Source organism: Heptranchias perlo, chromosome 4 (assembly GCF_035084215.1).
Source record: "Heptranchias perlo isolate sHepPer1 chromosome 4, sHepPer1.hap1, whole genome shotgun sequence".
Taxonomy (NCBI): Eukaryota; Metazoa; Chordata; class Chondrichthyes; order Hexanchiformes; family Hexanchidae; genus Heptranchias; species Heptranchias perlo.
The window spans coordinates 30,529,227-30,550,127 of NC_090328.1; the positions used below are offsets into that span (position 1 = coordinate 30,529,227).

At 41.6% G+C, this 20,901-nt stretch overlaps 1 protein-coding gene and 1 pseudogene across 1 annotated transcript in view; one reads left to right on the plus strand and one right to left on the minus strand.

The window, feature by feature from the left end:
• Window positions 1-5: 5 nt before the first annotated feature.
• LOC137320823 (ankyrin repeat and death domain-containing protein 1B-like) overlaps window positions 6-20,901 on the minus strand; it is a 79,329-nt gene continuing 58,433 nt past the window's right edge. The window contains exons 14-15 of the mRNA XM_067982697.1: window positions 17,821-17,952; window positions 6-2,416 (exon numbers count right to left, since the gene is read on the minus strand). Of these exons, the coding sequence (XP_067838798.1) occupies window positions 2,358-2,416; window positions 17,821-17,952 (191 nt within the window). The 3' untranslated portion in view covers window positions 6-2,357. The remainder of the gene's footprint in view (window positions 2,417-17,820; window positions 17,953-20,901) is intronic.
• On the plus strand, window positions 12,307-14,775 carry LOC137320371 (kinectin-like; annotated as a pseudogene).

Genomic DNA, 20,901 nt, shown 5'->3' on the forward strand with positions numbered 1-20,901 from the left:
CACAGTATAAAGAATACAGCAACTGTTTGGCATTTTTACATATACACATTTTGCATTTTTACAAATAATTCTTATGTCATTTACTTCTGTGCTAAAGCTACAGAGTAAGTATCAAACCTCCTTTTGTAAAGGATATCCTGAAATTGTACAAGTAACAAGTCTCACAATCAAATGTATAAAAATTCTGACCTACCCTGTATCAAAAAAAACCTTTTTGTAAATGTTATATTTAATAATTGATATCTGGATTGATTGCAAGGCTATGGCTGCAATCTGGTAAAGGGGTTCAAAATGAGCTCCTAAACTAAGAGCTTAAATAGTGTGTAACTATCTAATGCAAATCAACTTAAACTTTTTTTTTAAATCATAACTTTGAGGGTTTTGTTTTAGATCAATTTCTGTCCTGGTTGCAACTGTCCATGTACACTGCATGTTTGTATATCCTCTATGTATGATCATCATAAAAGAGGACTAGTAATTGTAGTTTTTATTAAATTATATGTAGTTGATTGGGAAAGTCTGTATCCAATATATATGGTATACAAGGGATATCATTTCTTTGCAATATGCAGTAAAATATTAGTACAGCCCAAACAAGCACTTGTGATCAAATCATGCAATTAATTAGGTGTCCAAAATGATGCCCTCTGACTGAAAGATGACACTAGTACAAGTAGTTTGCAAGGACATAAAACATCTTGCCGTTAATAAGTTGAGCTACAATCATGTGTTTTGGGTTTGCCCAAACACATTCAACCTTGTGCATTATCCTGTGTATTTCCGAATGATCCATCAACATGGTCAATTTTTTTGATGGTGTAGACCAGAGACCTTTGTGCTATAGATGGAAGGTTTCCTCCTTATAGCAAAATCATAAATGTGTTCTTTTAGAACACGTTTAATATTGCTACAAATATGAAATGCTTTAATTTTATGAGGTCACTAACCTAGTAGCTGGAGACTATCTTCCCATCAGATTTTTAACTTGGTCCATTGAGATCCTACACTACCTCCATTTTATAAAACCTGTTTAAAGTTCCTCAGTCTTCACACGAGAAGGCTAGAAATTAAAAATCAAGCAGTTCTAAGAGTGCAAAATAAACTGGAAATGGGGGGTGGTGGGGAAAGAGAAAGTATAAGAGATGGGCTTTGTATTCTTTTCTAGTTCACATGCTACCTTGTTAAGTTTTACAATGAGGTAAATTTGGCCTTTTTACTTCACCTAAAGATTTAATATCCATAAGCTCTGGGAATCAGACTGGTCCCTCATTGTACATTTATTTTCTTTGAATGTTGTGCTTCCAAATTGATAGTTTGGAGCTGGTGGAGGCCTGAGGCAAATGTCCAACAGAATGTATGCAAGTTAAATTTTATGTATTTAAAAACCTCCCAGTAAAAATAAACATCAAAAGGTGCATGTCTGTCTTGATGACAAATGACTTGTTTTAAATCTCATCCCAAGAACCTGCAGCTTTTGATGCATGTGACCAGTTGACACTTCACTCCTATTTTAAATATTGCTTGCTTGCAAAGTTACCTTCAGACCATTTGAAATAGTGTACAAAAATAAGACTAAGAAAAAAAAATAGAATGGGTAATGGGATTATCTGCTTGTTGGCTCATTAATTGCAGGAAAGAAAAAGGAGCTGATTGAATATTAATTAAATGTTGCTTGATCAGATGTTTGTTTATATAGTTATCATGTAAACACTTGACTGGACTTCATCTTAAATCTCTACACCCAACCACATGTGGCTTGCTGATGACTACTAATTATCAGTTGTGGTAATGCTCATTTGTAGTAATACCCTGCATTACATACTCAACTATTCATTACTGATGAGCATTTCTCCTTTCTCAAAGTTACCCAAACTTTATTTTGGGAGGAATATTACTAGTATGGACTAGTCCTTTCTTTGTTTTGTAATTGGTGGGTTTTTTTTTAAATTAGTCTCCTTCACAAGATCACAGGACAATTATAGATCAGGAAGGCCATTCATCCAGAGAAACACTAGTCTGCCCACTGTTCCATCCATTTGGTTATTTAATGCATACTCCATTCCATCTACCCTTCCTTTTCACCAATGTCCTTCTGTGTTTCACTGCAGCAGCACCACTAGTGGTGATTTATCAAATCATTTATAAAATTGTTAAATAATGTTGCCATGCTCTCAGAAATGACAATGTTATTGCATAAACAGTCAGTTGATGTGTTACATACTTCATTTGAGGTGGGGCAAGAATGACGTGTTCTAACACAAGATTGTTGTATTGGCACTATAGTACCCCTGTTTTGTTGCAGTTCACTTGAGCAGTGGACTGCCTCATCGATGACTCCAAATTAAGCAATGCAATCTTTAGGAAACAGTACATTTCTGTGACGATTGTACACCATTAATTTCCTTTCTGATCTTTTCTGTAATGGAAGACAAAAAAAAACACAATTGAGTTATAATGGGTTTCACACAAGCCTGTGTATCTCTGGCATTTTGAGATTGTGTTCTATACCTATCCAGCCCATTCCAATTCTTTATACTCCTGTTCCTAACTGGCAAGAAGTACCTGTAACAAAAACAAACTTGCCTGGGAAATGGTGTTTTGGATCTGTATTTGTTAGCCCAGTATAATATATAAACTGGCTGGACTCTAGTAGATAAATTAGCATTTGTAATGTGAAGGGAGTGTAGATGGATTAAAATTACTTCTGTATACACAGCAATAGAGGTGAGTGAGATAAGTAGTTTCCAAGGTACAATGAACTCAAGCTTAAGCTATCAAAAAACTTCCCTGGGTAGGAGGTTAAAGTACAACTCTGAACATGTAGAATAATGACTCCTTCATTGGAAACATAGTGGAACTTTGGTTGAGTTCTGGGCACCGCACTTTAGGAAGGATGTGAAGGCCTTAGAGAGGGTGCAGAAAAGATTTACTAGAATGGTTCCAGGGATGAGCGACTTCAGTTACGTGGATAGACTGGAGAAGCTGGGGTTGTTCTCCTTAGAGCAGAGAAGGTTAAGAGGAGATTTGATAAAAATGTTCAAAATCACAAAGTGTTTAGATAAAGCAAATAAAGAGAAACTTCCCATCGGCAGAAGGGTAGAGAACCCGAGGACACAGATTTAAGGTGATTGGTTCTTTTGACAAAGGTGACATGGGGATAAACTTTTTTAAGCAGTGAGTAGTTATGATCTGGAATGCACTGCTTGAAAGGGTGGCCGAAACAGATTTAATGTGGCTTTCAAAAAGGAATTGGATAAATACTTGAAGGGAAAACATTTGCAGAGCTACTGGGCAACGAGACTAACTGGATTGCTCTTACAAAGAGCCGGGATGGGCTGAATGGCCTCCTTCACAAGATCACAGGACAATTATAGATCAGGAAGGCCATTCAACTCATGTAATTCATCCAGAAAAACACCAGTCTGCCCACTGCTCCATCCATTTGGTTATTCAATGCATACTCCATTCCATGTACCCAATCATCTATAATTGTCCTGTGATCTTGTAACCAATCTATGATTCAATGAATCCAAAGGAAATCAAAATCAAGTTTGCTAGTGAATGCATTGGGATTTATTGTTCGTATAAAGTCACAAACCCACACAGGTCAAACAAGAGCTGCTCATAGTGGACAATGTTCATACCCAAATACTTTTTCTTCAATTTGAGGTGAAAATATGATTCTCAGACTGTTGTATTACTTTAACAGGAGTTAATCTACTGTTTATCCAATCAATAGTCACTATATAAACAAGTAGTCAAATGTTTGGCTTGTAAGAAACTATATATACAACAGATGTAGAGTTAATTAAGGTGGTATATCCACCTGCTGTCTTGACCTCTCCTGCTCACCCAGATTCCCCTCCTTAACCCCATACTTACCAACTTCATCAGTCAGTGCACAGCACAGTTCCTACGTCCTTCAAAACCATCATCACTTTACTGTCGCTACTCCATTCTCTTCATCCGTTGTTCCATTTCCAACCTTCACTTTCTTTCCAAAGTCCTCTGGCATAACCTGTGTGACTCTGGCTTGTTATCTCTCCTCATCTATCTTGACTTCACTGCCTTCAACACCATTGACCATACCGTCTTCCTCCAACATCTGTCCTTCATACTCTATCTCGCAAGTAGATTTAATTAATTTTTGGTCCTATTGCAAAGCTTCACACGCTGGGTGTGATTATCAGAAATTTGTAAAATCAATCCTATTTCACCCAACAACTTCTCCCCTGTAGTCATCTCTGGTGTGCCCCAATGCTCTATCCATTTCCCCCTTCACCTTCATTTATATGCTACTCCTTAATGACATCATCCAGAAGCATAGGGTCAGCTTCCATTCATACCTTGATGACAGTCCATTCTTTCTAAGTCTCCATTTCCTCCATCAGCTGCTCATTCCACCTACCTGTCAAATATCAAGTTCTAATGAAATGTCTGACCTGAACCGTTAGCTCTGTTCCTTTCTTCACAGATGCTGCCTCAGTTGCTGAGCTTTTCTAGCATTTTCTGTTTTTATGTCAAATATTAAGATTTGGATGAGCCAATACATCCTCCAGGTCAAGGTAGGCAAAGCCAAAGCCCTCCACTTCTGCTCCATTAACCTTCCCAACTGCCACCTTGTCAAGCTTCACTAGCTCTTGTGCGACTGGCTAATGAATGATTCTTGTCTTCATATTCAAATCCCACAATGGCCTACTCCCACTATACATCCTTGCACACCTTCAGCCACTATGTCCTGTCCTCTAGCACTCTCTCCACTAGCAGTTGCTTTCAAAAGCCTCCATCAGCCCTTTTCAACTTTTCTCCCCTCTTGCTCCGTGTCCACAATCCTGCAACGTAGTTAAGATATGTCTCTGCACGTGAGGAGCGTCACAGAAATGCAAGCTGTCATATTTAATTGTTTTAATATTGGAAAAGATTATATTCCAATATTTCAAGCATTACAGTTGTGCAAATTTCATAAGCATATAAATGCATCATATTTTCTTGATAAATCTGACATACCCTATAGATTACCAACCAACCAATAGGGTCCTGGCATCATTTAGCCTGTTTACACTTGCTGCTGGAATCCTGGTTGAAGTAAGTGCCCATCTACTGGTGTCTGCCAGCTTCATAAACCAAGACAGTAAAAAACTAATCAATGCCAACACAAATGGAGGCTGCCACTTCCACCCCTACCAAGTTAAATTTAACTTAAAATAAAGTACAGAGAACAAGATTTAGATTCTGTGCATGGATCAGTGCACTGAATGTGTGCAGCATTGCTGCGTATGCAAATATTTTCTCATTTCATTTTTAAGTTCGACATAGCAAGCAGAGCAAATCCCAAAGTAGGCTGCTGTCACCACTGCCTTACCTCAGCTAAAAGCAAGAACATTTTACTGCTGATACACCAAAGCGATACCTAATAGCATAGCTAGTGCCAGTACTGGTGATGCTTTTTCAGCTCGTGTCTTATAAGGGCCCCGAAAATCCTTGGACAGCGATCCTGGCAATTACACCAGGATATGCTGCCCCTGCTGCTGTTATGTGGAGTGAGTGGGTGGTCCTGTAATTTAAATACCCATCAGCCCATTCAAGTTGATAAATCCAACGCCTGCTGCTATTCAATATCTTGACATTTCAATAAGCCATAAGGTCAGGAGTGCACCTGTTTCTTGATTCTACAGTGTTCAGTTCCATTCATAACTCATCCGAGCAGAGCTTAACCGGACCAGCCATATCATTAACATGGCTGCAAGAGCAGAACACAGTACTCTTGTGACAAAGGGCTCAGCTCCTGACCCCCTCCCCGTCATTCCCCTCTACAGTGCTCAAGTCAGAAGTGTAATGAAAAACTCACCATTCGCCTGGATGGGTGCAACTACCACAACACTCAAGAAGCTCAACACTGTCCAGGACAGAGCAGTCTGCTCAATCAGTGCCCCACCAGTGGATTAAATAACTCTTCCCTTCACTTTGGTAGTGCCATCACCACAGGGACTGTGGCAGTTCAAGAAGAACCATCACCAGCTGAGGACAACTAGGAATGGGCAATAAATTGCCAGCATTGTCCATATCTCAAGAACAAATAGGCACCATTGAACATACACTCATAACATGTCAGAGTGAATTTGTGTTTCTCGTTCCTTAACTTTTTGGCAAATTAAATAGGGCATGTAATTTGATTAGTAACAACATGTGACTTTGTCACTAACCAGCAGCACAGCTCCAGTTCCTTCTCACCTGATGGTAATATAACTGATCTAATAACATGTTAGATATAAAATACCATCAGCTCACAAATGTGTCGGTGTGTACAATAATAGGACAGTCCAGGATATTCAGATTGTCACATCCAACGCTCACCTGTTTAGATGAATTTGCAGATCAACATTGTAAAGATATGGCCCCCGTTCTGATTTCTTCTCCGGCACCCTGCCCTCCTAGCCCCTTCTCTCCTACCCCCTGCCCTCCTAGCCCCTTCTCTCCTACCCCCTGCCCTCCTAGCCCCTTCTCTCCTATCCCCTGCCCTCCTAGCCCCTTCTCTCCTACCCCCTGCCCTCCTAGCCCCTTCTCTTCTACCCCCTGCCCTCCTAGCCCCTTCTCTCCGGCACCCTGCCCTCCTAGCCCCTTCTCTCCTACCCCCTGCCCTCCTAGCCCCTTCTCTCCTACCCCCTGCCCTCCTAGCCCCTTCTCTCCTACCCCCTGCCCTCCTAGCCCCTTCTCTCCTATCCCCTGCCCTCCTAGCCCCTTCTCTCCTACCCCCTGCCCTCCTAGCCCCTTCTCTTCTACCCCCTGCCCTCCTAGCCCCTTCTCTCCGGCACCCTGCCCTCCTAGCCCCTTCTCTCCGGCACCCTGCCCTCCTAGCCCCTTCTCTCCGGCACCCTGCCCTCCTAGCCCCTTCCCTCCGGCACCCTGCCCTCCTAGCCCCTTCTCTCCGGCACCCTGCCCTCCTAGCCCCTTCTCTCCTACCCCCTGTCCTCCTAGTCCCTTCTCTCCTACACCCTGCATTCCTATCCCCTTCCCTCCTTCTCCCTGCCCTCCTAGCTCCTTCTCTCCTAGCCCCTTCTCTCCTACACCCTGCCCTCCTAATCCCTTCCCTCCTTCACCATGCCTTCCTAGCTCCTTCCCTCCTAGCCCCTTCCCTCCTACACCCTGCCTGCCTATTCCCTTCTCTCCTATGATACAGTTGCTCATGTGCTGGCAGTCTCTAAGTGTTGACAGAAAACAATAACTTATTTTAAATAGCACCTTTAACTAGGCAATTGGGCACCGGACTTGAGAAAGAGCAAGAGTAGGAGGGGGAGGTGACTGAAAGCACAGTCGGAGGTAGGTGTGAGGAGTCTTTTAAAGGCGGGGAGAGATATAGCCAGGTGAAGGGTTTTAAGGAGGGAGCTCCAGGGTGTGTGGGCAAGATGGCTGAAGGCTGTACCACTGATGGTCGAGTGAATAGGAGATGAACTTGCAGATATATCAGAGTTCGAAGAGCAGAAGATGTGGGTAGTTGCAGAAGTAGAAGGTGCAAGGTCACAGGGGGATATGAAAACCTAGGTGCAGAGGGATGGGGAGCCAATGGAGGTTTGCAAGTATCAGGGAGACAAAATATGAGTTGTGGAGTTCGGGAGGCCAACAAAGAGGTCACTGGAAAACTCAAATCTAGAAGTAATGAAGAGACTGGGGAACTCAGTTCTGATGAAAGGTCATCGACCTCAAAGGTTAACCCTGTTTCTCTCTCTACAGACACTGCCTGACTTGCCGAGTGTTTCCAGCATTTTCTGTTTTCATAATATATACCATAGATGTGAATGGAGACATTGGAGAAAGCTATCATTTAATCATGTGCCTGAGTACTAAGAATAACCTCATTTACCTGCCAATCTTGGCTCCCATTATAACTACCTTTAGAACTTGTAGAGAAATACCTCCATTGTTCTGAACATGTGTAATTATTTATTTTATGTATTTTAAATGGCTGTTGCCAACCACTGTGTTATGATTCATGTGTATTTAAGTAGAGCTTAATATTCATTCCTGAAACATGACACCATGCACCTGGTATGCAAATCTCAGAAACAGGTTAGTGGCAACCTTACCCATTATGATTATGCATTTTTCTCTCTTTCTAAATGTTCTTTTAAGACTTGTTTAAGCCTCTCAAGTTTTTGTCACCCTCCAAACTATGTGTAAATTATTTTGTCCTTTTTATTGTCCCTCAATCACCTTGCTAAAAATCTTTTAGATCAGATAACAATTTTCTATTCAGCAGTTTGAACATCATTCAACCCATTAACTCCATCTCTGTGATTGGCATATCTGTTTGTTCTCTGCCCCTCCCCAACCTTACTTAGCCTGCTTATCTTTTATTCTTCAGATGGTACACACCCAAAACGTCATAACCTGTCTTTTTTTAAACACGGATACCGATCTGTTGTGTATTTCCAGCATTTTCTGCTTTCACTAACTTTGCTTCTTTTTCCTTTCCTCTCAGATTTTCCATACGGTTTGTTTTTGACTAGATGTCCCTCCCACCATGGCAGGCAACCCATTCCCAGGCCTTCAGCCGTGCCATTCTAAACAGGTTAGTCTACACTTGATTCATCGTTCAGTTTTACCTCCCTACCCAGACAGGTACGACCGAGTAGGGAAAGTGACTGTGTAGAGAATTTCCCATATAAACTGGAGTCATACTGCACAGCGATTCAGCACATCAATGCACTAGCGCGCTGCATGAACTCAACAATCCTTACAAAACCCTTTAAAATACAATCATATTAAGAACTATTATGAACTTTATGGGTGGTGTTGTTCAGCCCTTACGATAACACTTATATACATGTTTACCTACAGTATATTTTTACTACACATGGGCATGTCAGATCACACTAACAAATGGAATGTAAATATTAATTGAAAAGCTACAGAAAATTATAATCTACTAAATAAAGACCCACAACTACCAATGAATGCGTTAAATGTGATCAACTGAAAAAATAATACAAATTGGCTCCTAGCACACCATGACAACATAGTTCACATTTTTTGTCATGTGCTGTCATTTTGTACGTATTACATTAATTCACTGGTAAAGTTACCGGGGGCTAAATTGGGCCGCGTAGCACCCGTTGTGTAGACGCTACTCAGACTCCTAAGGACCGAAAACAGCGTCCGAGATGCACGCACAAATTTCCGGTGCGACGTGCGCAGGACACCATATTGGTAAAGGCGCTGACACCATGTGCACGTAACGAACGCCGGCAGCATATAAAGTAGAGAGAATATGCGGTAGATCAGTGTGCAACACTGATTTAAAGGGACACATGCGATTTTGGAACTCCACGCTCCAGCCAACGTACTGTCTTAACCTCGCACAGCTAAACAAGTCTTAAACGGCACGGAGGACCCCCCCCCGCCACCAGCACTATTTAAAGGGATCATGCAGGAGTTACAGATTAGTTGCTGGATTATTGCTTCTGGCTGTTGATGCGTTTGTTTTTGGAGGTCTCCTATGCTTGAATATTAGGTCTAGGGGACATAGCCTAAAAATTAGAGCCAGGACTTTCAGGAGTGAAGTTCTGCACGTAAAGGGTGGTAGAAGTTTGGAACTCTCTTCTGCAAATGGCAGTTGATACAAGCTCAATTTTAATTTTAAATCTTTGGTTAACAAAAATCTATCAATCTAAGGTATTAAGGGATATGGGACTACGGCCATAATCCCTTATTAGGGAGTGAGGTCACAAATCAGCCATGATTTCATTGAATGGTGGAACAGGCTCGAGGGACTAAATGGCCTACTCCTGTTCCTACAATAAAGTTTCAGTACTTTACAGGGAGTGGCAGGGGTGGGACAGGAATGCTGTCATCCTGAAAGAGGACAGCAGGTTCATGTTCCATGGAGCCACTGCCACTTGCTGCCTCCTGTTATGTGCTACCTTCTCCTGCAAGAAAGTGTGTCAGTGAGTGTCCTGCAAGATGTTTAGGTGATGTGGCTGTCATGGTTGAATAGCTGCCAGTGTGTGTCACCTGTGAGTTATGGGTGTGCGGCTTGCAGCAGTGATAATGTGTGAGGGTGAGAGGAAGCATCTGATTGGAAGAGTTGAGTACTGATTGGAAGAGTTGAGTACTGATTGGAAGAGTTTGTTGGTATGTGGGTGATGGGGGGTGCAGTTGGTAGAAGATGCCACTTGACAGTTGAACTCATGCACCTTGACCACTCGTGTCAAATCATTGCACTTCTTACTGCATTGCATCCATGTTCATGGTGCTATGCTCCTGGCATTGACCTCGTCCCCTACTGAATCCCACTGCCTCGGGAGCATATGTCTGGAGGGCTTCTTGCCCCCCTGCGGATATAGGATGCCCCTCCTTCTGTCCACCTCTTGCATCAACGCATCACCTAGTGCATCATCAGAGAACCTTGGTGCATGCTCTCTCGCAGGCCCAGTACAAACTCAGATCAGCAGATTAGAATCATAGAATCATAGAAGTTTACAACATGGAAACAGGCCCTTCCGGCCCAACATGTCCATGTTGCCCAGTTTATACCACTAAGCTAGTCTCAATTGCCTGCACTTGGCCCATATCCCTCTATACCCATCTTACCCATGTAACTGTCCAAATGCTTTTTAAAAGACAAAATTGTACCCGCCTCTACTACTGCCTCTGGCAGCTCGTTCCAGACACTCACTACCCTTTCAGTGAAAAAATTGCCCCTCTGGACCCTTTTGTATCTCTCCCCTCTCACCTTAAATCTATGCCCCCTCGTTATAGACTCCCCTACCTTTGGGAAAAGATTTTGACTATCTACCTTATCTATGCCCCTCATTATTTTATAGACTTCTATAAGATCACCCCTAAACCTCCTACTCTGCAGGGAAGAAAATCTCAGTCTATCCAACCTCTCCCTATAAGTCAAACCATCAAGTCCCGGTAGCATCCTAGTAAATCTTTTCTGCACTCTTTCTAGTTTAATAATATCCTTTCTATAATAGGGTGACCAGAACTGTACACAGTATTCCAAGTGTGGCCTTACTAATGTCTTGTACAACTTCAATAAGACATCCCAACTCCTGTATTCAATGTTCTTGGCGGGGTCTGGCGTGTAGATTGGAGGATGTGGGATGCAGTTGTGAGCAACCTTTATTCAATGTTTTGAAAGTTATTCAACTGTCTGTAAATATAAGGAGGGGACCTGCATCTGTGTTTTACGTGTGCGATTTCCGATCTCCGTTCAGACCCGTATCTTATATTTTGAAAATATAAGAGTCCCGCAAACTTTGAGCAGCCAAGTTGTTGCTCATTAAAAATTCCAGAGCTCCCATCATCACCGTGCTTCACTATATTGCAGTACAGATTCACTTCACCATTGACTTCCACCACTTCCTGCAGTCATAGTGCACCTCCCCTTTAAGAGGTGCAGGCTGCCTTTAAGTGGTGCCAGCCACTCGCGATATCTGGGCCCCTTGCTGGTGGGCAGCCACTCAACAGCGCAGGTAGTGCTGGCTGCACGCAGCAATCATGTAAAACAGCAGGCAGCACGAATGTTATGTGTTGCCTGCATCTCCACAACCGGGCAAGGGTTAATCGCACACCGCGATCCCTGCGCCCGTTTTCGGGGGTTATCCAATTGAACCCCCACCATCTTTAGTTTCATCATTACCAATTGCATTATAAGACAAAAAGATGTTAGAACAGTTTTCCTGGTACTCTCCATATAGCACAGCTGGTAAATACCCAGGGCATAGACTCAGGGCTAGCACTAGAACAATTTTTTTTCACAGAGGGTTATTAGAACATAGAAAGCTTTACCACAAGTGGCCACTGAAGCAGAGGCTATAAAATAATTTGAAAGGGAATTGGATAAGTATTTGAAAAGGAAGAATATAAAAGGATACAGGAAAAGGGGAGTGGGACGAGAACAGTTAGCTCCAACTGTAAAGTTAGCATCGTCAGAGACACAACAGGCCGTAGGCCTCCTTCTGTGCTGAAATTTCTATGATTCTGTGAAATGCACAGCTCAACACAGAATTAAGCCATAAAGACCACAAAGGTCCCAGGTTCAATCCCCAGTCTGTGCCTTGTTTGATGATTTCAGTGATATAATTGGTATCAGCATTTCTATGCTCAGGAGCAGAAAATACCCAGCTAGAGTCCCGGCTCCTGATCGCTGTGCAGTAATCCCTGAGGAAAAGTGCATATGTGAAAATATTGGATGTGCCCCACACAATCAAATAGCCTGTCAAAAATTACTCACTGTCTAGGCTCATATATGAAGAATGGTCACTTGTATGAGGTAACGAAATGTTGCTCTCATCCACAGAATGACAGCCAGCACAAGTCAGTGTCTTCAGGAGAGGCCACAAGAAAACTCTGCACATCAAACATTCTTTTCTGTTTATTGTTGAGACGTGGATGAGAGCAAGGGCAACAGTGTGAAGACTGATAGGGTTGAATAGCCACTCAATTAAAGGGACATCAATACTGATATAAATTATAGAAAGTTCCTCGGAATAAACAAGTCGAGACATGTCCTTGCCTAGCAATCCTTGCCTAGTAGATGCAAATGTGCACACTGAATCTGTTCAAACTGCTATCAAAAAGCAAGAATCAGTGCTTCTATCAATGAAAACTAAACCCATGAAAGTGGACTTGTGAAAAGAAAAACTGCGCCAAAAAAGCAAAGTGTTGAGCCAGTTTCAGTTTCAGTGGAGAATCTCCCAATGAAGCCCACAGTCTACATTCCTTTGATAATGCTGAGGCTAGTGGTCATGCTGAAAAGAGGGATACTGTGGTTGACGACAAAAGCCAAGTGATCAGTAGTGGTATGCAGAAAACCATCGCCAAGGAACAGAGGAATGAATATGGTAAAGAAAATGCTGATATATAATTTAAAAACTTTCTCTCTTCTTTGAAAAATATGACATTCACTGAGGAGGAGAGGCTATCTTTGTTACTGAGATTCTGAAGGAGAAGGCTGTGGTGGTCCAAGATATTTGGCAGACATCTGAAGTAAAATGTGATCCAGTTCCTGCATTGCAGCAGCAGTTACAAGATAAAGAAAAGTTGCTTCGAGCTTTTCAAGCTGAGGTTACTCTCTCAAATGACAAGTGTAAACAGTTGCACCAGGAGTTGGTGACTGAAAAGCAGAAAGCCAATGTAGTTGAGACCAAACTAAAGGAACAGGGCAGTGCCTTTGAAAAAGAACTAGGAGCTCTGCAGAACAAGCTAAAGGTCAGCTACCAGGATCACATGAATGAAACCTAGATGCAGTTTCGCCAGCTTGAAGATCAAATAGAAGCATTGAAACAAAAAAACAGGATCCTGAGAGATGCTGTGAGCAAGGCCCCCGCCCAAATGGAGAGCAAACAGTCAACCAAACTGAACAAACTGCGACAGGACTATGCCAGATTAATGAATGAACTTACAGAGAAAACAAACCGCTTTCTGCAGGAAGAGGCAAAAAGAACCTGGACGTTTCATATAAACTAACAAACAATGCGAAAACAATTCAGGCTTTGCAGGTGGAAATGAGATGCTCAGAGAGGAAGTGCAAAATGCCCGAGAGGTTTCCACAACATCAAAACTGGAAGATCTTACGAAAATAATTAGAATGCAAGATCAAGAAGTTAACTCTTTGCTGTCTGCATTGGCAGAAGCAGCTGCCAGCAAGATGACTAGAATTCAGGAAAATGAAGCATTAAAATTGCAGATTCACCAATTACATTATCAAATCACTAAGCAAGCTGCTTCTGTATCCGTGGAGGCAGAATTGCAGGAAACTCTTGGTGAGAAGGATAGAAAGATCAGGAAAGTTGAAGACCAGTTGGAAAAGGAGTTGCTTGAATTAAAAAACAATGAGCAAAGAATTCAGGAGTTGCAAGAAGACCATGAAATGCTCAAGAAGCAATTAGAAAATGTCCAGCTTCAAAAAGCTGAGCAGGTTTCCGCTAAAACAAATGCAAAAGAAGAATTCCGAGTTATACTTGAAACAAAACAAGAAGAAATTAATAACTTGAAGGCTACACTGACAGACAGTAGAGAATTGGTTGCTAGCAATGGGACAACATTGTAAGATCTTCAGCATCAAAACACAGAAGCTGAAAGTCTTAGAAAATGGAGCAATCATCTTGCATCTGAGTTGGGAAAGGTGGAGTCAGAGAGAGCGACTTGTGTAACTGAAGTCAGAGAACTTAAAACTTAGTAAAATAAAACAGTAACAAAGCTGAAGACTGAACAGAATGAGGCACAGGAAATGGCTCCCAACCTATCCGAGGCTCAAGAATCTTTGAACATTATTCAGGAAGAAATAAAAACAACCGCAAGAGATGGCAATGTCGTAGAAAATAGTGAAGTTCCAGAAGTGAAGGAACAGTTAAAAATCAAAAAGAAAATATCAGTGGATCTCAATCAGGATATAATTCAACTGCAGCAGCTCCTAAAACCCCTGATCCATCAGTTCTCAAAAGGCAAAAATATTGTAGGCAGCTTGTCAATCTGTACATTCCTAAATGCAATTAAGTTGTGTTTAAAATTTTTTGCCAAATGCCAATGTTGACTACCAGGAAATAATATAATTTAAGCACAACCAGGAGCTAAAGAAAATAATAATAATAATAATTCTAGCGGCACATTTGCTTTTGGCGTCAAAATTAAAATTTTCAGGGTTAGCTGCTTCTGATTTTCAGCATCAAACATTCCTCATTTTGTCACTAGCTTAGAAAATCTGAAGAATTTTGTAAATGTGATACTGAATAAAGAGATGCTTGTTCATAAGCCAAAAGACTGAAGCTTCATTCAGTAAAGCACTACTGTTTTTACTGTAGTGTGGCCTGGTGAAATGTTAACGTAGACAACAGTATGTCAGTTGATTTCTGTAGATGTCACTTTTTGAGGGTTGAATCGTATTGAATAGTAACATTTTGCAATAAATGTTGGATATTCAGTTATGGCTGACTTCACAATACAAACTATTTTTCTGTAAAGTGGGTTTGAAATACAATTGACCTGTGGGGCATTGGAAGCACTCGTGGCTACATATCCAAGTTGCTAGTTTAATAAAATGGTTTAAATACAAAAAAGGTAAACAGTTCAAATTGATGCTGCTTTGATATTTTACTGTTTTCTTTAAGGTAGAATGAAGAGTCTGCTACTCCGTAGGAGATCAGGTTATGCTGAAAATTTTTTTAAAAAGGGGTGGCTGGAAAGCCAATTGGGAAGGTCCATATGAGGTTATGGATAAATTGGGAGAAACCAATTTGAAATTGGCCATGCAAAAACGGGGAAGGAAAATACGGTACATCCAGTATCACGGAGACCAAAGCAAGCCGTACAAAAAGGGCAGGGTTGCTGCTTAAGGACGGATATAACATTTGGTCTTTCTTTGTGACATGGAGGCAAGTTGTCATCCTCATCTTGACAATGCAGTGTGGACCGTAACGAGGAAGGAATAGGCTGTCGGACAACAGCAAAAGTGCGGCATCGGTGCAACATCTCAGAATTCCGATTGAGGAAAAAGATGAGACTGAGCAAAATGTGACTGACTGGGATATGGAGACGACCTGCCCGGGAATAGAGAGTAAAAATGGACTGGAAGTCATTAAGTCAGACACTATATTGTAATGATGTATTATATTCTTGATCTTTACATTTACCCAATGATTTTGTTTTACCAACAGATGCTGTCCATAATGGTTAAAACAGTTTTTAGAAAGGAACAACTGCTCTCAAAGGCAATGGTGTATGACGGCTTTTTGTTTATTTAAATCCAATCCAAAAAGGGGTTAAATGGTATTAGTAAACAATTGGATCCCAAATTTTATTAAAATAAATCGGGAAATTAGATGGGAATATGGTTTGGTGTAACGTGCGAAGACTCCGATTGGTGTGTTATGCCGGGAAGACACAAGCGGAATGACATTATTTCACAGATGATTCCTGTAACAGTGACAATGCTTTATTTGAAATCACAAGCTTTCGGAGCTTTCCTCCTTCGTCAGGTGAGAGTGAGAGTCATGTCAGGTAACCTGGTGTTGTACGACTCCTTACATTTGTCCACCCCAGTCCATCACCGGCATCTCCACATCATATCTAATCTTGTTAACTGTTAAAATACTTTAGGTGCCTTTGAACTTGCTACTTGGTGTAAGACAATCAGAACCATCAGGTCAAGGGGAAGTGGACAAGGGCACGGTAATCTGTGTGAGATCAAGCTTTGATGGGAGAAATATCACACATGGTTTGAGTGAACAAAGACACAGCGATCTTTGTGGAGAAATGGCCATTTCAAAGCCAGTTGTCTTTGAATGGCAGACAGAGACAATCAGTCTATGTGTATTAAATAGGTTTCGGTAGGCGTGTCCAGAGTATCTACTGTACTATATCCAATTGTAAACAATTTTACAACACCAAGTTATAGTCCAGCAATTTTATTTTAAATTCACAAGCTTTCGGAGGCTACCCCCTTCCTCAGGTGAACGATGTGGAAATGAAGTCCTCGAAATGAAGTCGCATTTATAATTCACAGAACAATGCTGGTGATAACAGACAGTTTTTTCAACTGCCCGTTGCCAAGGCAATCAGTGTGCAGACAGACAGGTGTTACCTGCCAGGTCTCAGAATATACAAATCACCAAAAAAAACAACAAACAAAAAAAAAACAGAGATAGAGAGGTAGAAACATAGAAAAGACAGCAACTGACCCGTTATATTAAAAACAGATAACATTTGTTCGCTGGTGGGGTAACGTGTAGCGTGACATGAACCCAAGATCCCGGTTGAGGCCGTCCTCATGGGTGCGGAACTTGGCACCCATGAGGACGGCCTCAACCGGGATCTTGGGTTCATGTCACGCTACACGTTACCCCACCAGCGAACAAATGTTATCTGTTTTTAATATAACGGGTCAGTTGCTGTCTTTTCTATGTTTCTACCTCTCTATCTCTGTTTTTTTTTTGTTTGTTGTTTTTTTTGGTGATTTGTATATTCTGAGACCTGGCAGGTAACACCTGTCTGTCTGCACACTGATTGCCTTGGCAACGGGCAGTTGAAAAAACTGTCTGTTATCACCAGCATTGTTCTGTGAATTATAAATGCGACTTCATTTCGAGGACTTCATTTCCACATCGTTCACCTGAGGAAGGGGGTAGCCTCCGAAAGCTTGTGAATTTAAAATAAAATTGCTGGACTATAACTTGGTGTTGTAAAATTGTTTACAATTGTCAACCCCAGTCCATCACCGGCATCTCCACATCAGTACTATATCCATGATGTGGAGATGCCGGTGATGGACTGGGGTTAACAATTGTAAACAATTTTACAACACCAAGTTATAGTCCAGCAATTTTATTTTAAATTCACAAGCCTTCGGAGGCTACCTCCTTCCTCAGGTGGCTACCTCCTTCCACATCGTTCACCTGAGGAAGGAGGTAGCCTCCGAAAGCTTGTGAATTTAAAATAAAATTGCTGGACTATAACTTGGTGTTGTAAAATTGTGTACTATATCCAGAGAGGGACTGGGATTAAAGAATGCATACCTATGTTTAATTGTACCCTCTTTGTTGAACTGCTCTTAATAAAGGATAGACATTTTTTTTAATTGGAAGAAGCCTACTATATAATGCTTACTACAAGTATTCGTTAACAAAGAAGGCTACCACATTCATTAACATTTAATACCATAATAAGATTGAACAAATTGTATTTGAACAAATTTAATTTGTCAGTTGAACATGGATAGAAGCAAATTACATCATAAGTGAACTTAAGCCGCCCTTAAAGAGAGAGTCTCGTGTAACACTTGACATTTCAAAATTAAAAACGTTCTCATTCTTTACTTACCAGCTAAGCTCTTCTGTTCAATATTAACTAGCCCCTCATACAAGTCCTTGACTGGGTTCGTGCCAGTTAAAAGGATTCCATGCAACCAGATCAGCAACATCCTGTGACCATGCTCCTTATAACTTTTTGTTCCTAAACAAACAGAAATAAATGTTCGTAAACAATCCCCAACAATCTGCCTGAATAGGAGCAAGCATTACAATGCAAGCCTTGAGACTCATTCTGCCTACTTACATGAAGAAGTTACCTTGTGAGTAAGCAGCTGTTGACCAACTTCAGTGACCAACATCGAAGTGCCCAACGTGATACCAAAAGCTAGTATATTTGGTAATTAAAATCATAACTTTAGTTATCACACTAATTTACTGATAAAACTAGAAGGCAGGATTAATCAACAAAAACATTTTCAAGAAAAATTCTTTGGACATTAGCAGAAGCACAACTAGAATGAGCCTGAGCTTTTCCTGGTTAATGTCTGACCAACCAAAGAATCACATAACGTAGTATATCCCACTTAAGAACATAAGAAATAGGAGCAGGAGTAGGCCATACGGCCCCTCAAGCCTTCTCTGCCATTCAATAAGATCATGGCTGATCTTCGACCTCAACTCTACTTTCCCACCTGATTCCCATATCCCTTGATTCCCTTAGAGTCCAAAAATCTATCGATCTCAGTCTAATTTTGTACTGTGCTGCCAAACTAAACAAGTGCCTAGATGGGCAAATGTCCTTGTTCTGTCTGGACAGAACAGTAAAGCTCTGGAGACACCATTAAAAAGATTTCCTTTCACGATGACAGATAAAATACTATCAGAATTTCGTGGGACCTAAGCTCACACAATGGCTTAGAGGTAAAAACAAAGGAGTTGATTTTCCTCTACTGCTGCTAGTCATGTTTAAAAGGCTAAAAAAAAAGGCTAAGGCCTGCCTGAATTGTAATATGCTAAAAGCAGTCAAATTTCATGGACCAGTTTTGCTTGCAGACTTGGACAGGTGTCGGGAGCACATTAGAATCACAGTATCACAGAAAATTTACGGCACAGGAGAAGGCCATTCGGCCCATCATGTCTGCACCTGCCGAAAATGAGCCACCCTACCTAATCCCACTTTCCAGCACTTGGTGCGTAGCCTTGTAGGTTACGGCGCTTCAAGTGCATTTCCAAGAATTTTTTAAATGTGATGAGGGTTTCTGCCTCTACCACCCTTTCAGGCAGTGAGTTCCAGACCCCCACCAACCTCTGGGTGAAAAATGTTTTCCTCAGCTCCCCACTAATCCTTCGACCAATCACTTCAAATCTATGCCCCCTCTATCTAGGCCCTTCATAATTTTATACACCTCAATTAAATCACCCCACAGCCTTCTCTGTTCGAAAGAAAACAACCCCAGCCAAGTCAATCTTTCCTCGTAGCTAAAATTCTCCAGTCCCGGCAACATCCTTGTAAATCTCCTCTGTACCCTCTCTAGTGCAAACACATCCTTCCTGTAATGTGACCAGAACTGTACGCAGTAGTCAAGCTGTGGTCTAACTAGTGTTTGTACAGTTCTAGCATAACCTCCCTGCTCTTATATCCCATGCCTCGGCTGATAAAGGAAAGCATTCCATATGCCTTCTTGTCCACCTTATCTACCTGTTCTGCTACCTTCAGGGATCTGTGGACATGCACTCCAAGGTCCCTCACTTCCTTTACACCTTTCAGTATCCTCCCATTAATTGTGTATTCCCTTGCCTTAATTGCCCTCCCCGAATGTATTATCTTACACTTTCCCAGATTGAATTCCATTTGCCACTTTTCTGCCCACCTGACCAGTCTATTGATAGCTTCCTGCAATCTACAGCTTTCCTCCTCACTATCAACTACACGGCCAATTTTTGTATCATGTGCAAACTTCTTAATCAGGCCCTCTACATTTAAGTCCAAATCATTCATATATACCACAAAAAGCAAGGGACATAGTACTGAGCCCTACAGAATCCCACTGGAAACAGCCTTCCAGTCAGAAAAACAGCAGTCGACCATTACCCTTTGCTGAGTCAATTTTGGATCCAACTTGCCACTTTCCCTTGGATCCCATGGGCTTTAACTTTTTTGACCACTCTGCCATGTGGGACCTTATTAAAAGGCCTTGCTAAAATCCATGTAGACTACATCAAATGCACTACCCTCATCGACCCTCCTTATCACCTCCTCAAAAAATTCAATCAAGTTAGTCAGACACGACCTTCCCTTAACAAATCCATGCTGACTGTCCTTGATTAAACCGTGCCTTTCTAAATGACTGTTTATCCTGTCCCTCAGAATTGTTTCCAATAATTTGCCCACCACCGAGGTTAGACTGACTGGCCTGTAATTACTCGGTCTGTCCCTCTCTCCCTTTTTAAACAACGGTACAACATTCGCAGTCCTCCAATCCTCCTGCGCCATGCCTGAATCCAGGGAGGATTGGAAAATGATGGTCAGAGCCTCCGCTATTTCCTCCCTTGCTTCTCTTAGCAGCCTGGGATACATTTCATCCGGGCCTGGTGATTTATCTACTTTCAAAGGTGCTAAACCCCTTAATACTTCCTTTTTCACTATGTTTATCCCATCAATATTTCACACTCTCCTCCTTAACTACAATGTCTGCATCGTCCCCCTCTTTTGTGAAGACAGACAGAAAATATTCATTAAGAACCATACCAACATCTTCTGCCTCCACACATAGGTTTCCTTTTTGGTCTTTAATAGGCCATACTCTTTCCTTAGTTATCCTCTTGCTCTTTATGTATTTATAAAACATCTTTGGATTTTCCTTGCCAATATTTTTTCATGCCCTCTCTTTGCTTTCCTAATTTCCTTTTTAATTTCACCCCTGCACTTTCTACACTCATCTAGGCTTTCTGCAGTATTGAACTCTCAGTGTCTGACATAAGCTTCCCATTTTTGCCTTATCTTACCCTGCATGCTCCTTAACATCCAGAGGGCTCTAGATTTGGCAGTCCCACCCTTTTTCTTTGTGGGAACATGTTTACTCTGAACCCTTTGAATCTCCCCCTTGGATGCCATCCACTGCTCTGTTGATTTACCTTCAAGTAGCTATTT